At 44.7% G+C, this 18,666-nt stretch overlaps 1 protein-coding gene across 2 annotated transcripts in view; it reads right to left on the bottom strand.

The window, feature by feature from the left end:
• Positions 1–18,666, bottom strand: part of HP1BP3 (heterochromatin protein 1 binding protein 3) — a 707,156-nt gene that overhangs the window by 190,160 nt on the left and 498,330 nt on the right. For both annotated transcript variants that reach the window (XM_069240026.1, XM_069240025.1), the window contains exon 9: positions 5,172–5,331. In XM_069240026.1, the coding sequence (XP_069096127.1) occupies positions 5,172–5,331 (160 nt within the window). The remainder of the gene's footprint in view (positions 1–5,171; positions 5,332–18,666) is intronic.

The following is an 18,666-nucleotide window of genomic DNA, read 5'->3' as shown; positions in this document are numbered from 1 at the left end:
ATTTAATTTTTCTTCCCCCGAGGAACTATTTTTGAAAATTGTACTGTGTCAAGTTTTAAAACAGATTGTCAGTATTTCACAAACTGAAGAACTTATCGATTTCAAACAAAGTACTGTTGATACATGTGTGAAATATGAATCTATTGAAGTACTTACCTTAAACTTGAAACTTGTGGTTCTAAAAATAAAAATTATGAAAATATATTTTTGCTACATAAAAACCATTTGGTCTGGTCATTGAGTGTGTGTGCTTCTATTGACTGTCTGTGTACAACAAATGATTGCACTACCCTCTGATAAGCCTAAAAGCTCGACCACACTACCACAAAAGTGAACATTAGTATTATCTACTTTAGCATCTGTTAAGCCTCTGGGGAACCCCTAGACTGTGCACACTATATCTCCTTTGATATAGTATATACAGAGCCAGGTTCCTCCACCATCCATCTGTGGTTGCAAGGAGGTGGTCGACAGTAGGACGTAAACGGTCAGCAGTGCAGCCCTGGAGTCGGTGAAGAGTTCCTGGATGATGCAGTCGACATCCCACGCCGGATGGAAGATTGCAGTCTGTCTGAGGCATGGTAAAGCCACCAACAAGCCTTGGCAAAGGCAAGAATCGTGGCAGATGTAAAGAGGAGCTGCCACGTACCAGCAAGGTCCAGGGGGACTCAAGCCACAGAGGGGAATCACAGGAGACCCTAAGCAATGCAGAGTCCATGGACGAAGAGGAAGCCCCTCTCCTTCTCCCCCAGAAGACCCACTGGAAGAGGACCCACGAGTTGCAGAGGAGACACACAGCACAACTGAAGAATGGGCCCACTCCACAGGAGAAGCATGCAGAGGGCTGTGCCACACAGGGAAGAGTGCTGGGGCTACATGGAGTCTCAAGATCCCTTGGAGGCCAACACGCCTTGGTACCTGCAAGAGATGCAGTGCACAGGGTACTGTCCTACATGGGATGGCAAAGGCTTACCTCTACCAAAGTTGGCCAGCTGGCAGAGCGGACCAGGAGGACCACTCCAATCCACCACCAGTGATGCAGGATCCACACAGCTCTGGTTCAGGGGAGATCCACGCAGCCAGTCATTGCAGTTGGTGCCTGCCGACGTAGAGGAGTGACTCCTTCAAGCCAAAGGATATTCCTTCTTCCTTAGAGTGCAGACTGAAGACTTGTCGCCCTCAGAGGATGCACAGCCGAGGAAATGTTGCAGAAGTGGGAAGGAGCTGGTGAAACAATGTTGCAGGGCGAAATAGTCGCTGGAGCTGGAGATTGTAGGTTCCTATGAAGTCCAGTTATTCCAGTGGCAGAAGTCGAAATAGATGTTTCACAGGAGTCCTGCTGGAATCTTGAAAGTCGAATCCGAGCACCTACCAAAGAGGGAGACTCGAAATGGCCCTGGAATGGGATTGGTCACCTAGCTAGGTGACCACCTATCAGGAGGAGGCTCTGATGTTACCTGCCTTAATAGGCCACTCAGATGCTCCCAGAGGCCTCTGTCCACCTTGGATTCAAGATGGCAGAATCCCGGAGCCCTCTGTAGGAGCTCTGGGGTGGTGATGGACAGAGGAGTGCTCAATGTACTGCAGGCTCTGTAAAAGGCAGGCCTCACTATCAAGGCCTCAAAGGGCCAGATAGGTCAAAGAAAAGTGGTTTATCTGTGCCACCTAATAGGTGGAGGCCAGATCCAACCACTAAAATCCAGACCATTTTAGATTGGACTGCACCTACCACACAAACCCACGTCAGAGCCTTCCTAGGCCCAACAGGGTACTACAGTAGGTGCATTAAGAACTATGGCTCCACTGTAGACCCTCTAAATGATCTCACCTCTAAAAGGATGCCCAATAAATTGTTATGGACAGCTAGCTGCCAAAAAGCTTTTGATGACCTTAAACAGGCCATGTGCTCTGTTTCTATATTAAGAAGCCCTGACTACCTCAAGTGATATTTTGTGCAGGCAGTGGGTGTTTATGTAGGAAAGTACCCTCTTTTGGCAAGGTTACCCCCACTTTTTGCCTGCTGTCAGTGTGTTTTGACTGTGTTCACTGGGATCCTGATAACCAGGACCCCAGTGACTGTGCTCTCTCCCTCTAAACGCTGGTTGCTTTGAAGTTAGCATACCCCACAACTGGCATACTGGTGCCCCAATATAAGTCCCTAGTATATGGTACTTAGGTACCCAAGGCATTGGGGCACCAGGGGATCCCCCACGGACTGCAGCATGTATTGTGCCACCCATTGGAGCCCATGCTAAATGTGTTTGCAGGCCTGCCATTGCAGCCTGCATGAAAAGGTGCATGCAACCCTTTCCCTACAAGTCACTGCACCAGGTCACTGTAAGTCACCCCTACGGCAAGCCCTCCTAGCCCAGAGGGCAGGGTGCAGGTACCTTTGTGTGTGACAGCACCCCTGCATGAGCAGAGGTGCCCCAACAAACTCCAGCTCCATTTCCCTGGACTTCGTAAGTGCGGGGAAGCCATTTTACCCATGTACTGGACATAGGTTGTGTACCTGTGTCCAGCTACATAATGATAACTCCGAACTTGGGCATGTTTGGCATCAAACATGTTGGAGTCATTCCCCAATGTTGTTGCCAGTATTGGGTGTATGATTCCATGCACTGCGGGGGCTTCTTAGAGGACCTCCAGCATTGCTTCGACCAGTCTTCTGGGGTTTTCCAGACAGCCCATGCGGCTGCCAACCCTCAGACAGGTTTCTGCCCACCTGCTGCTTGACCAGCTCAAGCAGAGGAAGGCAGAACAAATAATTTCCTTTGGGAGAGGGAGGCAACACCTTCTCTCTTTGGAAATAGGTGGTACGTGGATTGGGAGGGGTAGCCTCTCCAAGCCACCGGTATGCTTTGAAGGGCACATTTGGTGCCCTCCTTGCATAAACCAATTTGCACCAGTTCAGGGACCCCGGTCCATGCTCTGGCACGAAACTGGACAATGCAAAGGGGCGTTACCAGTCCCCTGTCCATCACCACCCCCAAGGGTGGTGTCCAGAGAAACTCCAGGTGGCCACTTGATTCTGCCATCTTGAATCCAAGGTGAGCGGAGGCCCCTGGGAGCATCTCAGTGGCCAGGTCAGGAGGGTGACATCACAGCCCCCTCCTGATAGGTGGTCACCCTGCTAGGTGACCAATCCCCCTTCCTGGGCTATTTATGGTCTCCCTCCCGGGTGGGTCTTCAGATTTGACGTGCAAGCTTCCAGCAGGATGCCTCTGCATCGTTTATTTCATCTTTTGTCCACCTGGACTGCAAATGGACCCTCCAGTTACTGACAATCTGCAACTACAGTGACAATTACGCTCTGCAACAATGTTTCTCCGGCTCCTTCAAGCAACTACATTATTTCCCCGGCTGTGCTTCCTCTGAGGGCGACGAGTCTTTCCTGCACAAGAAGTAAAAAGGAATCTCCCTTGGAGTAAAGGAGTTACTCCCATGCATCCGCAGGCACCAACTGTAACGACGACCGGCTGCGTGGATCTTCTACCATCCAGAGCTGTGTGGATCTTGCATCACAAGTCGTGGAGTGGTCCCCTTGGTCTTCTTGGTAAGCCCTTGCCTCTCCTTGTAGGACACTACCCCTGTGCACTGCAACTCTTGCAGCTACTAAGGATTGTTTTTTCCTCCTCCAAGAGATCTCCAGGCTCTGTGTAGCCCCGGCCTCCAACACTCTTCCCTGCAAAGCACAATCTCCTGCCTTCTGCTCCAGCGAGGTGGGACTCCTCTTCAAGTGTGCTGAATGGGCCTCACCAAGACTCAACTCTAGGCGTCCATTTATTTTGTTTGAAGCCAAGTAGGGGAAGGGGAGGGAACATCTTGCTTGAGTTCCTCTAGCTTGGAGGAGTCCGACTCAAATAACTCTGGGCTGCTGTGATTACAGGCCGGAGGTTCAACATCTCCTTGGTCCTCTTCCATTCTTGCAGACTGAGTCAATCTGAGGGTTTTGAAAAGCATACTGAAGGTACTTTTAAAAGGAGGATTTGTTCAATCACCCCTTGTGGTTCTCATTCTTTTAAGTCAGTGGAAAGGTAGGAGACCGAGCCCTGACACGTGTAGAACAGTGTCAAAGTGTCCTATCTTGTCTGGATGATTTCCGTTAGGTGTATGCGGTAAAAAAAAAAAAAAAAAACATCCCCAGTGACGGGAGGCAGAAGTTCTTATCCCATAGGCACCAAGCATGAGCACTGTATGCGTCAAGTCTGGAAGACTTGTCAGCATGTGTCCAAACCTGATGGCAGAGTAAATCAATCTAGCAATGAATTTGTTGACCATGCACATTCCCTACTAAGGGAAGAGTCACAGGAACCCTGGTGAACTGAAGAGACTTCTTTGAACAAAAACAATTGGTAACTTCTCAGCACAACAGTAGATGGCAGGAGAATGCAGAGCATGTGGATATACAGCCACACGCTATGAACAGAGTATTGTCAAAGTTAAGCAACTAAAGCTAAAGAGATCAAATGGAAGCTCTCATTATTAGATTGTCAGTCTCGCTTCAGAAATCCTCAAAAGTGTCTTAGGTCAAGCATGGCTTTTTGAAGTATGTATAGGGCATAATAATCTACCACCCTCTGGGCTGATGATGGTTCACTGGCCACTACCCACCTAGAAATAATCTCCCCAAAGAGTGAAAAACTGTACTCTCCCCCTCATCAGAACCGTACAGAGGAATTTCTGCGAGGAACAGAGCAAAAGCTTTACAAGGAAACCTCAGAGTAGCCCTGTTAAGATTGGAGACCTAAGGAAGGCAGTTTGACTTCTTGGGAATTGCAAAAGCCAAATAATTGAATGTTCCGATAGTCAACATGAACAACTACTCAGGACAAAATGGACAGTGAGGGGTTGCATACAAGCATGAGGGAAAAGCATGTGGCTGTGTAGTGTAAATGCATGAATGAGCAGAATGACTAGTGTTCTGAAAAGCAGCACCTTGTCACCAGATGAATGAGCACCCTCAGGCTGAGAATACTGGAGAGCAAGAACATTGTAATACACATTATAAAAAACAGATACCAATAAAAATCATTAGAAAACAAGCAAAAACAATAACTAGTACAACTTGTGATAAGTACCATATAACATTAAGTAGCCAAGTATCCCTCCCTGAAGTTTTGACAATAGCATTTAATAAACAAAACACTATCTTGTGTAAATTTGCTTACCCTGAAAGCTTGAGTTGGTTGCAGGATAATTCTCTAGAACGTACTTCTTTATTGCAGTTGTGGAGCAAGTCTTGGGCTCATTCATGGCAGTGATGGCAGATAAAATAGCATCTTCAAACAAACTACCACCCAGCAGAGGCTTGTCACCAGATCGTTTCAGCTGTTACCAAGGAGGAAGAGGGTTAACATATGCAGCTCCATATTTACGGGGCTCCAGGTGTTCAAAATCCCCAACGCTGCCTTGTCCATGAGGATAAGACATCAAAGCAGAGAAAATTCAAACCGCATGCTTGTACAGCGAACAATACCCAAGTAAACCAAAATTTTGCAAAGTCAGACATTTCATGCATTTTTAGTAATGATTTTAAACCAACTTTTCCTGAAAAACAGGATAATAACATTTCCTTGTAAAAGCGGAGACAGCTGTATTTGGTCTACAACAAGGAATGCTGTTGAAATTTAATTTCTGAATGCAGTCACTTATTTCAGTTTAAATCTTTTTTTAATGGCTAAATCTAAAGTCGATTTGACACAGTGATTAAACTACTTACTTTGGGTAAGAAGTATTCCTGGTGGAAATTTTCTTTACATAGAACGCCTTCTGAGCAGGCACCAGACTGGTTTTGAAAGGACTCTATAAAGCAGCAGCCACAGGACCACGGGGTAGTGCCATGCGGCCTTGAGTTGTGACCATGCATCGATTCCCAACATGACAAAGTGGACCCATTATAAGCTGCCCCTATCATTAACAAACATTTCCAGCCTAAAATAAGACCAGGAATCAATAAAATCGAGCATAAGCAGTGAACTCATAAGTGGAACAAATAAACAGAGAAAGGAAATGTGTTTAGGAAACCAGCTACAACAATCATTCCTCAGTAGAGGGAAGAGGATAACTAGTAAGGAATCTGCAGGAAGGCAGAGTATCCAACCAAGTGTCAACATACCTTTTTTTTATGGATAGGACTTTAAGCAGATTCCTGGATGATTGCATCCTTAAAATACTTACTCATAATAGGTTCAACTGGAGGTGACATTTGCTGTAAACGTATGATGTTTAGTGCCAGGATGTTTGATGTGTTTGCAACAGTGGAATATTCTGAATAAACCTTTGAGGAACTGATTCTGTGTGACCAAATAGATGGCTTGTTTGGTGTAGGTTTGAATCGGGAGATGGCTGTCAGATGATTGATGTATGTTTAAAGCCTGTGGTTTCCCAGGGCACAAGGTAAAGCAATATTTGATGGGCTTGGATTTGCCAAAGGATGAAATCTGTTAGAAGCACACCATATACACTATATGTTTATCAGTAAACTTTTTTGTTGTTGACTGCCCTGGCTAGCGCTGAGACTTCCTAGCAGATGTCTAACTGTCCAAATTCATGGTGCTCAGGAGCCGTTAATTTGAGATTATAGATTGTGATGAAACTGACCTCTTCACCTGGATAAGAGGTCCGTTGACAACTTCAGTACAACTGGTTAATACTGTACCACTTGCATCATATCCGATAACTAGTATTGCTTCGGCAAGTACTGATCTATGAGAATCAGTGAGCAGGATTCCGCAGTCATTTTTGCTATTGCTTTGGGTAGCAGGGCGCTTTGTGAAAAGGCGTAGGCATACATCCTGTACAGCCTTTAAAAAAAAAAAAATAATAATAATAACAAAAAATCCCTAGAAAAGTTTGTGGGCGCCTGCTTGCGTAAAACCAGTATTTCTTGTTGGTGTCCTTTGTAAAGAGAGCTATATCTGGTTTGCCTGTACTGGAACGAACAAGTTATTTACCGTTGGTAATGCTCTTTCTGGTGCAGACCCTACCTAACCGCAGATTCCTCACCTTTGGAATATTACCTTATGCTTTACAATGGGTCTGAAAACTTTTTAGCAGTACCTATGTGCCAGTAGGTGGCGCTGTGCAGGTCTGTACTAACACGTTAGCTCTACAAATGAAGTATAGTGCCTATACAGGCTACACTCCGAAGCACTCACGTCAGTTGCTGTTGAGCGGGTTATCTCGGGTGGTGCCCCAGGGGCACACTTCGGCCGACCCGTCAGGGCCGCAAGTAGCTGGGTGGAGAGCCACCCGGCTACAATAGGTTACAAAAGGAGCCTCAGTTCCCAGGAGTTTGTTGGGCTCCCATAGACTTTCCAATGTCAGAGTCTTTTCATTTTTTCTAGGGCTTGGTCCACTTGTGAACTAAAAAGGTGTACCTAATGAAAAGGGGAATTTAGATGAGTTTGTTGAACTTCAGGTTTAAAACCGGATACACACAACCATGCGTGACTGCATAATAACACACTTGTTTTTATTCACCTAGCAGCTGTATCTGCTGCATCAAGAGCAATAGAATTGTTAGAAATTGACTTGCCCCCCCTGTACAAGCTGTTGTCCCTTCTTTTTAAATTCTTCTGGGAGATGTTGAAGAAGGTCTTCCACCTCATCCCAGTAAGCTCTGTCATATCTTGCCAATAGTGCTTGCGTGTTGGCAGTTCTCCAGTGGTTAGCTGCTTGAACCCCCACCCTTTTGCCTGATGAGTCAATAAGCTTGGACTCTTAGTCTGGCGGAGGTGTGTCTCCAGTAGTTTGAGAATTCGCTTGTTTACGAGCATTGGAAACTACTAAGGAATCTGGAGAAATGTACCCATTAATATAAGCAGGGTTTGACTGGGCAGGTATATATTTTGTGTCAACACTGGGTGTAATTATTCAAGCGCGAACAGGGTGTTTTAATATTTCACCTTCATTTTGCTACATCCCCTTTAACATGGCCAGATACTGAGATGCCCTAATGGTGGAAGGAAGGGTTTCAAATAAGAAATCGTCTTCTATGGGGTCCTTATGTATTAGGACCTGGTGGTATGCAGCAGCCCTAGCTACCAACTCATTGAATGATGTGGAGTCATCTTGTGGAGATGGGTTTGCCAGATATAACTCTGGATCTGTTTCCCCCCCCCACCCCACCCCCGTGGGGCAATATCATATGTGTCCCAAGGGTCTAATGGTGGCTGCTGTGTGTAATCATCGCTTCCCTTATAATCTACATAGGATCGTTGCAACCCTAATTAAGTTTCCTCTATTAAATCTTCTGCCTCCGAGTGTGAGTGGTGTGGTGAAGGAGGTGGAGGAGATGGTGGTAAAGGTGAAGGTATCAGACTGGTGGCTATGTCCTTTTTCTTCTGTGGAGGTTGCAGGATATCAATAGCCTCTTCAAATGAAGTCTTGGGCTTTAAGTGTGAAGATTTTGCCATGATCTGACCAGTATTTTGTTGAATATGTGTAGTATTTCGTTTCAGATCGAGCTTCTTCACCACAGTCTGTAAAAATAGGCTCCGGCACTGAAACAGACGGTTTTGATCCAAATAGTAAAACTTTCGATGACGTAGAAGGTTTTAGTTTTGGTGCCGAAATGCTCAATGCAGATGTTGTAGGAACCACAGACAGCCTAAGTTGGGTCGATGCTGAAACCTTTGAGGCCAGTTTGTGGGTGGAGTCTTTAGGCTTGGCCTACAGTGCTGAGCTGGAAGGCGGGGCATCCTTGGCAATTATTAGATGGCTACCATGGCCTGATGGCAGCGGTGTCCCTGTAGCCTTAGTTTCTGTCGAAGCCCAATGCTTCTTAGTTATATGGGCCTTTATACTCATTGCGTGGTACGCAGATGAGACCTGCTGTGTCTGCATGCCCACCTCGGATCCGGAGTCCAAAATAGATAAGGCCTCCTCTTCTACCGCAGAAGCCTCATAGAATTTCTCCTACGGCTCAATTTCCTGGAACCCAAAGATGCCCGGGGTCTTCTCGAGTTCTTTTTGTTGCATTTCTTTACGAGGTGCCTGATGATTTGCAGAATTTTCTTTGACCAAAACGATTGACAGGCCTCACAGTTCTCCTCGTTGTGATCAGGTGATAAACAAAGGTTACACACCACGTGGAGGCCCAAGTGTAATATTTGGTGTGACACCTAGGACAAAAACGAAAAGGTGTCCCTTCCATCTGCAGCACATTTCTGTTTGATACCGAAGAGTGAGAAAAAGAAGCCCGACTGAGTAAAGGCCTGAAGACTAAATTCATCAACCTGACGAAGTGTGGCTGGCGTCCCGAGTTCACAGTATATGAATTAAACGTGATCGAATACAGTATCGACAAGTATGGAAGTCTAATGTTGGTCCGAAATGGTCTCAAACGGCAGCACCGAAGAACATGTCCGAACCCGATGGCGGAAAGAAAACAATCTAACAATGGAGTTGATTCCCATGCGCAGAATCACCGAAAGGAGGGTTCACTTTGATCTTGTGACTGACAACTTCTTTGAAGAAAAACAACTTCTACACATCCCGACCACACACTACATGGCAGAAGTATGCAGAGCATGTGTTTCTACAGCCACACATGCCATTGAACCCTGTTCTTCTGCTAGGGACTTCTAGCCGCGGATTTCTCAATAGATACCAATGAAGTACCTATTTGGAGGTGGGTCTGTGGATGGACTCAAACCAAAAAGTCCTGCAGGACCTAGCAGGCTAAATGCCACTCAGCATACCTGGCTGTCCAGACACTAGTGCTTTGTAAACGCATGGATGGACGCCCACATAGCCACTTGGCAAATGGATAGGACAGGGATTCCATCCGCTAATGCTGTGGTAACAGCTTTGCCCTTGGTAGAATGAGCATGCTGTCCTTCCTGAGGCTTCAGAGCACAATCCAATGGGAGATTGTTCTTTTCTGCACAGCCTTGCTTTTTTTGCTCCAGCGAACCCAACTAACAGCTGATCGTCCATCAGGTGTTTTTTGGTGCAAATTATGTAAAAATTCAGAGTTCAATTGGGGTCCAGGCGATGCAGTGTTATCTCCTCTTAAGAAGGGTAAGGCAGAGCAAAGAACTCTGGCAGCATGATAGATAGACTGACGGAGAATGGCATCATAACTTTAGGTAGGAAGGATGTTCGCAGAACCACTATCTGGAGAATAGATGTTTGCAGAACCACCTTATCTGGGGATAGACAGTGTATGGTGGGTTAACACACGTGTCACTCACCCACACGTAAATTTAATGTTGACGAGGAACACTGTCTTGAGGGTGAGATGCCATAAGCAGAAGCGGTTTAAAAGGAGTACACTTCAGTAAAGTAAGGACCTAATTAAGGCCCCACTGTGGCATCAGAAAAAGGGGATGAAGGAAACAGATGGATGTAACCCTTAAAAAATAAAGGAAAACGCACAACGACTGAAGACAAACAAGGAAGGCTGATCCAGCAACTGCATAAAAACTGAAAGATACCATTGAACAGTGCCCAGAACAAGGGCATTCTAGGTGACTGTCAAAACAAATAAAACAACATTTAACTTTTACTGGAGAGAGTCTGGCTGGCGAGTGCTGCACCAAGCCAACTATTTGTTCCTTAGCGGGCTAGCCATTTCCAGTGGCCCAGAGGCTCCTGGCATGGGATCCATAATCCTATCACCCCTCCATTTGTTGCAGTACCATATAGCGATGTTATTGTCTGTGAACACAAGTGTACCATCCTTCCCTTGATGGAAGGAAATTAACGTCCAACAGATAGCTCTCCACTCCAGAAGATTAACATGAGGCTAGGACTCTACTAAAGACCAGAGGCCTCCAATATCCACCTCTCTTAGATGGCCGCCTCAGTCCGTAAGTGAAGCATCAGTCACCAGTCAGTTCTAGACTGGGTAGGGAGAGAGGACTGCCACTGACCCTGGTCCAGCAATTACCACTGAAGAGCTTTTGCAGTTTCGTTCATTACTTGGATGTGGTCAGAGAGATCCCATTGATGTTGGGCAACAGAGACTTCAGATCCCACTACTGAGTCTGTAAATGACACCTGGCCTGCTCAACCAGCAGGGCGCCATGAGTCCCAGCAGCCTTGGAGTCAACCTCACTGAAATCTAGGGCAGAGACTGAAAGATCGGGCTCACAGCCTGACTGTTTTAGACTCTATTTCTCAGGGAAAGGGCATGAAACCTTACCGTGTCCAAAATGGCTCCAACGGAGCGGAGCATCTGAGGAGTCAGATGTGACTTCGGCACACTGATAGTGAACCCCAAAGATGACAAGAGGTTCACAGTAATTTGGAGATGGTAAATGACTACCAGTGGGCTGGCAGAACGGGTATATGGAATTAGGCTTTCTATAGGTCCAACGCCACCAACCAGTCTTTGGAGTCAAGGGCAGACAACACCACGGCCAGGATGAGCATCTTGAATTTCTCCTTCTGGAGAAAAGCAATGGAAGGGTGAAGGACAAAAAAAGAGGAAATGCCTCCCTCCTTCTTGGGCACCAGAAAATAGTGGGAATAACAATCACGTTCTACTTCTGGCGCTGGAACTCTCTCAACAGCCCCTTTGGCCAAAAGGGCTAGCACTTCCTGCCACAAATTGGAGAGATGGTCCTCTGACAATAACGGAGGGGGTGGTGGAAGTTGCGGCGGTAAAGAGATGAAGGGTAAGGCATATCCCCGGTGAACGAACTGCAGGACCCACCTGTAGGAGGCTGGCCTGGCTTGTAGTGGGTACCAGAGGTACTTACACCTTGTGCCAGGTCCAGTTATCCCTTATTAGTGTAGAAGAGGTGTTTCTAGCAGCTTAGGCTGATAGAAGGTAGCTATGGCAAAGCAGCTTCGGCTGAACTAGGAGACATGTAAAGCTCCTACTACACCACTGGTGTCATATGCACAATATCATAAGAAAACACAATACACAGAGTTACTAAAAATAAAGGTACTTTATTTTTATGACAATATGCCAAAAGTATATCAGTGAGTGCCCTCAGTATGAGGATAAGTTATATACACAAGATATATGTACACAAACCAAAATTAGGTAAGTAATAGCAAGAAAAGTAATGCAAACAGTGTAGAATTACAATAGATTGCAATAGGAGCACATAGGTATAGGGGCAACACAAACCATATACTCCAAAAGTGGAATGCAAATCATGAATGGAACCCAAACCTATGTGAGCTTGTAGAGGGTCGCTGGGACTGTAAGAAAACAGTGAGGGTTAGAAAAATAGCCCACCCCAAGACCCTGAAAGGTAGGTGTAAAGTGCACCTACTACCCACAGAGAGCACAGAAGTCGTGATAGGGGGATTCTGCAGGAAGAACACACACCAGCAATGCAACAACAGTGGATTTCCGGACCTGAGTACCTGTAAGACAAGGGGACCAAGTCCAATAGTCGCGACAGTGTCGAGAGTGGGCAGGAGCCCAGGAAATGCCAGCTGAGGGTGCAAGGAAGCTGCCACCGGTTGGAAGAAGCTTGGAGTTCTGCAAGAAAGAAGAGAGCTAGGGACTTCTCCTTTGGAAGACTGACGTCAAAGCCATGGCGCCACCCTAGCTCAGGTGAATGCAAATGGCATGAGAGGGCAGAGTCCCACTTCTGTTTCTTGTGTTTCTTTTTTAATTTACCGGATGACTTGGATCTCCATGATGACTGGCCTCCGGAGCAGCTTCAGTGACTGCTGGAGCGAAAATGGGACCGGGACCAAACCTTGAACTTGGACCAAGGCATAGACTGATTTTGGCTAGGAGACTTGTTGCGCTTGGCAACAAAGTTTCATCTTGGATGCTTGGATGGCCTTTGTGTTCATAGATACACAGTCACTGCAGACCCAGGAGTCGTGACTCTACCCCAGACACCATGAGACATTTGTTTGTGATAGGTTCTAAATCATCCAGCAACTATCTTTTTAAGGTGTCAAAGCCACTGCACACACAAAAGAAAGTGCAAAACATTGATATACGTGTCTCAGAGGCATGGGAAAGAGATCTGGATCTGCGTCTGGTGGTGGGGAAAGAAAGGAACTGATGTCAGAGCACTGAAGGGTTGCCTATATGTGTCTTGCACGTCACTGATAAAGCATAACAGCATCAGTGTGGAGCTGCACAGTGTCACTTACTGGTGTGCAGAGGTAGTGTTGAAAAGTTTCAGGATCCAGTCAGATGCCCGCAGAATAGTCAAAAGGTGAGGAGTCTGCTGCTAGAAGTGTCTATAAGAACTTTCATTTAGTACAGTGTCCTTAACTCCCACTCATGATTCCGATTGGTCGATATGGATACCGGGTAGATGTTCCACTGTAAGAGCGACTCCATTGTAAAACCCCCAATCCATAGGTTTGGGTTTTCATTGATGGAATGTGAGAGCTTTTTCCCCCTTGTTTCAGTATGCAGAACATGGTGGAGGTGTGGGAGGAAAGACTGCAGTGCCCTTCTGAGTGCCTGTACATTATTAAGCAGGGTTTTTTCACGGGGTGTCCAGAGTCTTTTTGCTGACAACTCTTGTAGATGTGTCCCCCAGTCTTTCCATTGAGGCCCGATGGTGATAACATGGAATAAAGTTTTTGTTGGAGGAATGTAAGACCTGATCCCAACTTGTCTTGAGCTGTCCACCATGGAAGAGCTTTGTCCTACTTTAGCATTGTTACAAGTGTGCCTTTAAAGGACCCGGATGTCAGTGCCCATTACCTGTCCAGCTGTTCCTATATAGATTTCATATGAACTTTGCAGAGTGGTATTAGCACTATACAGGGCATCATTTCTAGCAGTCTTTTCAGGAGGCATACTGTTTATTTTTTTGGATGCAGTATGTGCTTTGCCAAAACTGACAATGACATGTCTCTCTCTAGCGACCAAAATGCTTTCACCTTCCTGGTATCCATTATGACTCTCAGAAAGTGAATTTTCATTGATGATGTCTGAAAGGAATTGTTTTTGTTCACTTTAAGACCTACATACTTTAACAGATATATTAAAAAATCTACTGAGGTGCTGGTAAAACTAAATGAACATTTGATCATCCAGTCATCCACATGGGGGTATATCTGATGGCCTACTTTTCAAAGATGGGCGGCAGCCGGAGCCATAGATTTGGTGAAAATTCTTGGGGCGGATCCGAGTCCAAAGGGAACTACTTAAAAATGATAGTGGCAAATGGATACCTCAAATCAAAGGGATTTGCGATGTTTCCTGTGGATGGATATGTTGAAATATGCATACTCAAGATCCAAGAATGCCATATATTTGTTTCTCATTAGAAGGTGCTGTACTTAATGAAGTATGACTTTTCTGAACGTTTGTTTTCTCAAGTAAGAATTGAGCTAGCGTTAATCCAGGATCGGTTTCCCCTCCTTTGAAACTTTATTTTATTGCCAGAAAGTATCTGTAATAAAAACTCCCCTTTTAATATTGTTTAGGGACCATGACTATGGCCTTTTTCTGTAGCATGGATCGAATATCTGCCTTCAACAAATGCAGATGATTGTGTTTTGTTTTGAGCTGAGGATGTTGAATGAACTCCAGGGTGAGACCATCCTGAATAACATCCAGAACCTATTTTTTCTGTAGTGATTGCCACAGTTGTAAAAAAAAACAGATATTCTCTCTGCTACAGGGCCTGAGATATGTATTCAACCTAGTCTGGTATCTAGCACCTGGAGACTGTCATTCACGTCTAGTGTCATGGCCTTTTCGCTGGGGTCTTTAGCTTTGTGGTTGCCTATGTAGGATTGCTACTGAAGTCTGTGTGACAATGACTGCTGTTTACCTGGCATTAGATCCTATTAGAAAAATAAAGGCGTATGCCCAAATCACCCCAAAGTACCTGGGCTACAAACATTCACATTATCAACATGGTAACCTGTAGGGATTAATCATGGAATCAACTTTAGCCACAGTGAATTCATCAATTGAACACTGCATAATAGCAGAGTCTCCCTCAGGATGACCCAATAGGCATACGGGCATATGCCTCTATTGTGTATAGTCACCCCCAGTTTTGGACTGATGCTGCCATTTATTTTCAACTCGGAGTGTACTTTGGCCTGCTAACCAGTCCTCAGTGCCTGTACCCTGACCTTAAACTGTGTATGTTTGATTGGCTTATACTCAAATTGCATAAGTCCCTAGCATATGGTACCAAGGGCTGGGATGTTGGAGAGCCAACCCAGGAACTGTAGCATTGATTGTGCCACTCTTGGTCTGACAGAAGAAAAATGTGGCTCCTAGTCTGCCACAGCAGACGGGAAGGGCAGTTTTTAACCGCTAATTAAAATTTGTCATTTTAAGTTATGGCAAAGCCAAGTCCTCCCTTTTAATATACATAAGTCACCCCTAAGTGTAGGAAGCTGGCCCGTGTGTGGTGGATACATATGGTACTTACACCTTATACCAGGTCCAGGTATCCCCTCTCAGTGAAGTGTTGGCAGTGTCAGGAATCAGGCTCTCTAAAGGTAGCTGTGGATGAGCAGACACGGCTTATCTAGAAGACATGCAAAGCTCATGCAATACCACAGTCACACAGTACTTACACACAAGAAAGAAAGAAGTTATACAAAAATAAAGGTACTTTATTTTTGGAAGACAGTATGAGAAAATACTAGAGAGGCAGCCCTCCAATAGGAGGTAAGTAAATACATTATCTGGAAAACGTCACTTACCCAGTGTACATCTGTTCATGGCATGTTGTGCTGCAGATTCACATGCTATGCATATCGAATCCGACATCTAGTGTTGGGCTCGGAGTGTTACAAGTTGTTTTTCTTCGCATAAGTGTTTTAGAGTCACAGGATCGAGTGACTCCTCCTCTCGGTTCCATTGCGCATGGTAATCGACTCCATTGTTAGATTGTTTTCCCGCAGAAGGTAACGGAAGGAGTTATAAAGTATATAAGTGAAAAAAGAGATGTCCATGCAAATGTAAATGTATATACATATGTACAAATGTGTTAACTTAAACGACTGCAGGCTTCCAGGGAGAAGGGAGGGTGCAAGTGAATCTGCAGCACAATGTGCCACGAACAGATGTACACTGGGTAAGTGACATTTTCCATTCAATGGCATGTGTAGCTGCAGATACACATGCTATGCATAGACTACAAAGAAGTTTGCCCTCCCAAAATAGCGTTGGCTAGCCTGTAGGAGTTGAAGTTTTTTGAAATAATGTTCTCAGAACAGCTTGTCCTAATGTGGCTTCTTGTTGTGATAATACATCCACACAGTAGTGTTTAGTAAATGTATGAGGTGTTGACCATGTAGCTGCTTTACATATTTCAGCCATTGGTATATTTCCTAAAAAAGCCATTGTTGCACCTTTCTTTCGTGTAGAATGTGCTTCAGGAGTGATTACAAGTTGTCTTTTTGCTTTGGTAAAGCATGTTTGTATGCACCTTACAATCCACCTTGCTAAACCATGTTTTGATATAGGAGTGCCTGTATGTGGTTGTTGAAAAGTGACAAAAAGTTGTTTTGTTTGCCTAAATTGTTTAGTTCTATCTATTAGTACATTAGAGCTCTTTTGAGGTCTAATGTATGTAGCGCTCTTTCTGCCACAGAATCTGGCTGTGGGAAGAAGACTGGCAGTTCCACTGTTTGATATGAAATGGTGAGACTACTTTTGGTAGAAAGTTTGGATTTGTTCTTAGTACAACATTGTGTTTTTTGTACTTGGAAAAAAGGTTCCTCAAGAGTGAAAGCTTGTATTTCACTTACTCTTCTTAAAGAAGTAATTGCCACCAAGAAGGCAACTTTCCATGTTAGAAACTGAATTTGGCAAGAGTGCATGGGTTCAAAAGGTGGTCCCATAAGTCTTGTAAGCACTATATTTAGATTCCAAGATGGAACTGGTGGTGTTCTTGGTGGAATGATGCGTTTTAAGCCTCCCATGAAAGCTTTAAAGACAGGAAATCTAAATAAAGAGCTATGTTGAATAGCTTGTAAATATGCAGATATTGCAGTAAGGTGTATTATTATTGAGGAAAATGCTAAATTTGAGTTTTTGCAAATGAAGTAAATAGCATACAATGTCTTGTATTGATGCTGTAAGAGGATCTACGTTTTTAGAATGACAATAATAGACAAATCTTTTCCATTTGTTTGCATAGCACTGTCTAGTAGTGGGTTTTCGTGCTTGTTTAATAGCTTCCATATATTCTGATGGGAGTTTTAAATATCCAAATTCTAGGACTTCAGGAGCCAAATCGCTAGATTGAGAGCATTGGGGTCTGGATGTCTGATCTGACCTTTGTTTTGTGTTAACAGATCTGGTCTGCACAGGAGTTTGGTAGTACAGACAGATCTAGTTGTGTTGTGTACCATGGCTGACGTGCCCATGTTGGTGCTACGAGTATCATGTTGAATGAAGTTTGACGCAACTTGTTGACCAGAAATGGAAGGAGTGGGAGAGAGGGAAAAGCGTAAACAAATATCCCTGACCAACTGATCCATAGAGCATTGCCTTTGGATAGGGGATGTGGGTGTCTGGATGCAAAGTTTTGGCATTTTGTGTTTTCGCTTGTTGATAGATCTAGGTTTGGTGTTCCCCACTTTTGAAAGTACTTTTGAAGTACTTGAGGATGAATCTCCCATTCGTGTGTTTGTTGGTGATTTCTGCTGAGGACATCTGCCAACTGATTGTCTATCCCTGGAACGTACTGTGCTAGTAGATGAATTTGATTGTGAATTGCCATTTCCAAATCTTTTGGGCTAGAAGGGACAGTTGAGATTAATGTGTCCCTCCCTGTTTGTTGAGATAATACATGGTTGTCATGTTGTCTGTCTTTATAAGAACATTCTTCTGTCTGAGAAGAGGTTGAAAGGCTTTGAGGGCAAGAAACACGGCTAATAACTCTAAATGGTTTATGTGTAGCTGCTTCTGTTTGACATCCCATTGCCCTTGAATATTGTGATTGTTTAGGTGAGCTCCCCAGCTGATCATTGATGCATCTGTTGTAATTATGGTTTGAGGCACAGGGTCAGATCGTTGCATCCCTGCCACTCGCTGCTGTGCTGCACCAGAGACCAGGACCAGACGCTTACATTTGCAGTCGAGTCGTAAGAACCCAGGAAAGTCATCGGATCAGTGGCGACTGGACGTTGACCCTGCAACCAGGAGTGCCTCACCAAGTTTGTGATCTGGGGAGAAGCAACAGAAAGACCCCCATCAACCCAATAGCATCTACAGCATCCTTGAGTGTCTTCAGCATCCTGTATCCCTTGCATCAGGTTCACTTCCATAGGAACCTATAACAAAGGGATAAAAGTGCCTGGAAATTCATGAAGACTGATACGGACTCCAAAGCAACTTTTTCTGAAGACCTTGCTAATACCCCAGAGAATGCCTGCTGGGGTTGGTCACTTAAAGTCACTCAAAGTAACTGCATTGATAGTTAGCCAAGCTTTCTTGAAAAATGATATGTGTAAAATGTGAATAGTTTGTCAATGCTTGTTTGTGGTGAAGTGAAAAAAATTTGTATTTACTATACCTTTTAATTGCCATATTTCCAGAACCCTCTGGTGAATCTTTTTCGCTGTGGTGTCTAGAAATACATAACAACAGAGTCTACCTTTATAAACCTGTGCTGGAATTCTTGAGTGTCTGTTGTATTTCCTCTTCATTTGTTTTGCTGCTGTCTGTTTAAATACTTAACACTTGTTCCTTTGTATAAGCCTGACTGCTCACAGTCACAGTTTCCCAGGGTTAAGGTT

This window comes from Pleurodeles waltl, chromosome 6, assembly GCF_031143425.1.
Source record: "Pleurodeles waltl isolate 20211129_DDA chromosome 6, aPleWal1.hap1.20221129, whole genome shotgun sequence".
NCBI classification, from domain to species: domain Eukaryota; kingdom Metazoa; phylum Chordata; class Amphibia; order Caudata; family Salamandridae; genus Pleurodeles; species Pleurodeles waltl.
The sequence above is the reverse complement of the archived record's forward strand: the minus strand, read 5'-3'. Positions and strand labels throughout refer to the sequence as shown.